This window comes from Zingiber officinale, chromosome 1B (assembly GCF_018446385.1).
Source record: "Zingiber officinale cultivar Zhangliang chromosome 1B, Zo_v1.1, whole genome shotgun sequence".
In the NCBI taxonomy this organism is placed as follows: domain Eukaryota; kingdom Viridiplantae; phylum Streptophyta; class Magnoliopsida; order Zingiberales; family Zingiberaceae; genus Zingiber; species Zingiber officinale.
Window position 1 is genome coordinate 104,221,581 of NC_055986.1, and position 5,546 is coordinate 104,227,126.

The 5,546-nt window shown below is 44.2% G+C and overlaps 1 protein-coding gene across 1 annotated transcript; it reads right to left on the reverse strand.

Annotated features, from left to right (window-relative positions):
- Nucleotides 1-4,781: 4,781 nt before the first annotated feature.
- LOC121984134 (phytosulfokines 3-like) lies at nucleotides 4,782-5,333 on the reverse strand. Its single transcript, XM_042536979.1, has 2 exons — nucleotides 5,134-5,333; nucleotides 4,782-5,040 (listed from the first exon to the last, which is right to left on the reverse strand). Exons 1-2 carry the CDS (start codon nucleotides 5,251-5,253, stop codon nucleotides 4,936-4,938), a joined length of 225 nt encoding a protein of 74 aa, XP_042392913.1. The 5' UTR covers nucleotides 5,254-5,333; the 3' UTR covers nucleotides 4,782-4,935.
- Nucleotides 5,334-5,546: the final 213 nt, after the last annotated feature.

Below are 5,546 nucleotides of genomic sequence, written 5' to 3' on the forward strand. Positions count from 1 at the left end.
GCAGTTGTCATCTTGATGACTCGCCAACAGTGCGAGTCCGGAGAATGCCTCGACTTCCGATTCAGACGACGTATCGTCCCACGTCGCCTTTAGGGCCTTTCACTTTTGGATAGGCTTCTTACCCTTCTGCTTGTCCTTGTTCTTCAGGTTGGGGCAATTGTCCTTGACGTGCCCTTCTTCGTCGCAGTGGTAGCAGCGGATTGTCCTTTTCTTCTTCCCCTACGGATGGTTAGTAGATCTGGATTTACAAAGTTTTTCTTAAATCTTCTTACCATCATTACCATTTCCTCGTCGTCGAGAGAAGACACCGACTCGGGTTCGTCTCTCGAGGCTTTGAGGGCGACGTTGTTCTTGGGCTCCTTCGTACCTGCACATCTTGATTCGTGCACTTCAAAGGTCGAGAAAAATTCTTCTAATGAAATTTTTTCTAAATCTTTTGAAATGTAAAAGGCATCTACTAGTGATGCCCATTTCGAATTTCTTGGAAACGAATTTAACGCGTACCTGAGCGAATCTCGGTTACTTACCTTTTCTCCGAGATTCGTGAGTCCGGTGATTATTTCTTTTATTCTAGAGTGCAGATGTACGACTGTCTCGTCTTCCCCAAGTCGCAGGCTTGTGAGCTGATTGCGAAGCAGATCTCGTCTAGCGAGCTTGGCTTCGGACGTACCTTCATGCAGCTCGAGGAACTTCTCCCAAAGTTCCTTTGCTGAGTTGTAGCGCTCGATCCTGTTGACTTCTTGAGGTGGAAGAACGCTTAGCAGATGGTATTCTGCTTTGCCGTTCGCCACGAATTCAGCTTGCTCCTTTTTTGTCCATTGACATTTTTCCTTACCTTCTGGAGCTACATAGCCAGATTCCATTGTTAAGGTTAATTCAAAGTCTGTAGTAAAAAATACCTGCATCAGATTCTTCCAGGAGGCGAAATCCCATCGTATTTCGACGGGTGGATGCTTGGTCCATCCATCTCGTTGCTTCGTTCGGCGGTTAGTCCTCCTAAAGCGCCTCGGCTCTGATACCACTTGTAGGATCGTTGTGGCCGGCTAGAAGGGGGGGGGGGGTTGGATAGCCTGTAAAAAAAATAACAACCATTCTCGAACTCTTAAGCTAACACTTGCATAAAGTAAATTAGCAGTAAATAAAAAGTAGAAAGAAGAGGCTCACAACTTGACTTGGTTACAACCAAGGAGGTTGTTAATCCAAGGAATGAACGTGCACTAAAATATCTCCTTCAGGCGGAGAAGCCTCTTACAGCAGTGAAAGCACAAAAGACAGAAGCTAAACTAGAACAGAAGAGCACAAGTGTTTGGAATGTAAATTTCTGAGTTGATTCAAAGCTTCTGGACCAAGGCTATATTTATAGCCTTAGTCGGGGCACCTGGAAGGGTTCCGGGCGCCCTGGGAGGGGATAAATTTTATCTCCCAACGTTCAGATCGAGTCAAAGCTCGATCCGGTCAAAAACTGACTCCCGGGCGCCCAGAAGGGTTCCGGACGCCCCGGGCTTGTCCGGGCGCCCCGGACTGGTCCTGGTGCCCCGGGCTGGTCCGGGCGCCCTGGACAGTTCTGGGCACCCCGGATGCTGAGTCAACTCTGGTTGACTTTCGTCCGGGTCCTCTGCTCCGGATTCGCTTGATTGGGTGATCTCTGCTATCCGGAATAGGGCTCACCCGAACCCAAGTTCCGGTCTTCTCGAGCGGGTTTCCCTCCGATTTCTCGTTCCTCGGAATCGCTGTGTGTTTCCTTCTCATCCGCCGGCGTACTCATCCGCAGTCTTCGTCCCTCGGACGCACCGCGTACCATCCTTCTCGCTAGCTGCGTCTCTTGCTCCCCGAGCAATCTTCCGCTCCGGCTTTCGTCCCTCGGAATCACCGCACGCTTCCTTCTCGTCCGCCGGTGTACTCTTCCGCAGCACCTCGTCCCTCGGACTGCCGTCCTTCACGCTAGCTGCATCTTCCACTCGACTTCCTGTGCTCCTAAGCTTCTGCACACTTAGACATAAGGTTAGAAACACACAGGACCTAACTTAATTTGTTGATCACACCAAAACAACCTTGGGGTTCCAACAGTTTTAACATAGGAACTCAAAATGAGTTCATGCCTCCACTGCACTGATGCTCTGAACATCACCATCCTCAACATGCTTGGGAGTGTCCTTGGTTAAGTATCGAGCTAGAGTGAGAGTGGTCAAGTAAAAGAGCATCTTCTACTGCCAACTCTTAAAGTTCAACCCAGTGAACTTCTCTAGCCTTTCCTCATAATTTATTGGAACATTTCTAATCAAGTGGAGGGGACCTTTACACGTTGAGCCTGTTGCATCTCAACAATTTCTATGGCCATCTCAATAGAAAAGAATATGTTTTAAGATTGTTAGGAAATCTTGTAGCTGGAGATAGAGAAAAAAGATCTAAATTTCCAAAATCTAAATTCAGACTTATCTATTGAGTTGACCTGAGCTGATAATTTCAGATGACCAAGCAATGAAGCAAGAGCTACTTGGAATAGCTGAGTTGGCTGAAAAACTAGGTTGCCTTATATACCCGAGTGTAGACTCCCGAATGTTGAGTCCGACTGGCAACTCTTGATTCTCGAGTGAAGACTCCCGACTCTGAGCACGTACTCCCGAATTTGAGTGTAGGCTCCCTAGTCCGAGTGCAGGAAAGAAGATGCTGAGACCTACTTCAAATAGTTTCCTTAAAACATATTCGTCCTCCTCCGGCTGTGATTTGAAATTATAATGGGTGTCCATTTTTCAAGATACAACGACAGAACCATGTACACAACCAAACATTGATTGTTCTTGGAGAACTGAGAAAGTACCGGATTGATATCACGAGCAAACCACTAAGTGGGAATATATGGTAGAGAGAAGATTTGGGAAATAAAGGTGAATTAAGATTCTCTTATTTGCTATAGCTTTTGCTTCTGTGTCTCTCTCTCCTACCCAAGACCATGGTCTCCTTATATAGGATCACCATCCATCATATGCATTGAATGTCGAGTAAAGGTCATTAAATGCCCAAGGCTTAATGATAGTCGTCGACCCTGAATGGTTGACCATTACTATCTGGAAGGTTATGAAATCACCATTAACAAATTTGTCCCAATCGGTCCAAAATTAGATACGCACAGGTCGTATTCGCACATAAGTCAATTTGGTTAGGTGCACCATCTATCATCTACATTGAATGTTGAGTAAAGGTCATTCAATGCCCAAGGCTTAACGATAATTGTTGGCCCTCAATAGTCGACCATACTATCTGGAAGGTTACGAAATCCCCATTAACAAATTTTGTCTTGACCGGTCCGACATTAGACACGCGCAGGTCATGCTCACACGCGAGTCAACTTAGTTCAGTGCAATCTGAGCCATGCATTTACACCACCCCCTCTCTATGGACCCACACGTGAGAGAGAGCGTCTCCCCATACATTTGTTCACATCATACATGCATGTGAAACAATATAAACCAACACTAGGGCCATGAAACTTCCAATGTGTGACTAAAACTCATTCACAATAAAGTATCATTCTTCCACCTCTTATTTTTTATTCACATTTCTAACACTTACTGAGTGTTCCAAAGCCCTTTTGTTGCTCGATTTGCGAAGAACCAACCCTACAATAGTCGATCGACGACAACCGACCTAACTCATATCCAGCCTATTAAAGGTCAGGTGAATAGATCCACCTTAGAATGATCTATTTAGTCCGCAACAAACAGCTAACGGTAAAGACACGTCAAAACCGTTTATAGCTGGGGCTTTGCCAAAAAGCCCAAGAGGATGAATAGACTTACCATAAAGGTTTATCTAGTCTGCAGTAAATGACTCGTGGTAAGGACAACATCAAATCCGTTTATAGCTAGGGCTTTGCCAAAAATCTCATGAGGGTTCATAGTCCCACCACAAAAGCCTATCTAGTCCGCAGCAAACGACTTATGATAAAGACACATCAAATCCGTTGATAGTTGGTCAATTGCTAAAAGTGATTTCATGGGGCCTAGATATGACATCCGGCGGTCCTCGACTCATGATGTAGGAGGAGATTGGTAGGGAGTATTTGGAGTCATCTGTGGTTCACGGACACATGATAGAGGCACACGACATGGAGGGTGCGGAGAAACCCACTGATAAAGGATGCAAGATAGAGCATGGACAGTGATGATGCTGAGACACAAGTAATATGGACAGAGATGATCATGGACAATACTGATTGATACCTTAGTTTCGATACCTTGTACAGAGGATGAGTAGGTAGCCAGCATGCGTCGCAGAGAGAGTGAGAGATGGTACACGAGTTAGCACATGTACGCTATCATGATTCCCCTTCCAAATCCAACAGTTAATCAGACATAATATAAGGGGTTTCATAATTACTTTTATATGATTGTACATATTTGATGATATATATTTATTTTTCATAATAAAATAAAAAATATAAAAATATATATAAGCCACTGAAGGCACTCAGCCCCGTCTTCTGAACTCAACCGGATCAATTGATGAACTGACCGATCTCTTTTTAAGCGACGAAATATAATAATTAATTTGAGAATGTAGTAGAATACTCGGATAAGATCATCCTCTGATAGTTTATACAGAAAAACTTGTTTACTTTTACCCAATATATAATTAAAAGGTTGAAACAAAGTTGAACACTGGAATTATCACCGCGGCATTGAATAAGAAGGGAATGAATATATCTGAGCTATTTCTTATGTTTTGGGAGATTAATCTGTTTGAAGCAACCTGAACTTTCCTTGAGCATGAGAGGTCTGGAATGTTTTTAGCACAAAATCTTTTTCTGATATTTTTGCATACACAAAAAGGAACAACCAAATTCACAATCAGATCTACAAAAGGCTCTGAATAGGGAGGGAGGAGAAAAAATTGTATAAACTGCCAGAGAAAGTGAATTAGCTACAGATTATCATATCAAGGCTGCTTGTTCTGAGTATAGATGTAGTCTGTGTGTGCCGCCAGAGTTCTCCTCATCAGGCACTCTTCCTCTCCTCCCCCACACTCTTCTTCTTCCTTTGCCTGTTCCACAAAATTAAGATCAAAACCATGCACCTTAATAAAAACAGAGAAACTCCTCTGCACAAACTCTCAGACACAGACACAGACACAGACCTCCGGTTGCAGTTGTCGGCCATTACTGCTCGGATCTGCTGGCGCAGGTCTTGCTGCCCGGCTGAGGGTTCCATTGAGCAAGAGAAGGGCCACGACGAACAGAGCTGCAAACTTTGACATCGTTTCTCCGCTGCTTGATGAGTCAGGAAAACAGGAGGAAGTGGCAAGATTAAATAGGGCAACTTGCGGCTGGAGTTGATAATTTAATCAGGCGGAAATTTGTGAAGGAGGAGACATTTGGATTTGGACTGAAATTGTGAGGAGCTTTTTCAAAAAATTAGCAATTTGTAGGAGTAAAAAATGAAACTTGGTCATAGATTAATTAATCAATGTGTTTGGTGTTTTCCATGAGGTGCCTCTCGTGATATCTGTCAGCCAAGGATTCGCGTTGACTTGTTAGATTGGAATTACGC

What these genes read in the sequence shown, in the direction of transcription:
- LOC121984134 (XM_042536979.1), bottom strand. Translation starts at nt 5,253, where the DNA reads ATGTCAAAGTTTGCAGCTCTGTTCGTCGTGGCCCTTCTCTTGCTCAAT. An exon ending in GCCGACAACTGCAACCGGAG is followed by an intron (nt 5,041 to 5,133) that starts GTCTGTGTCTGT and finishes TTTGTGGAACAG; the next exon opens with GCAAAGGAAGAAGAAGAGTG.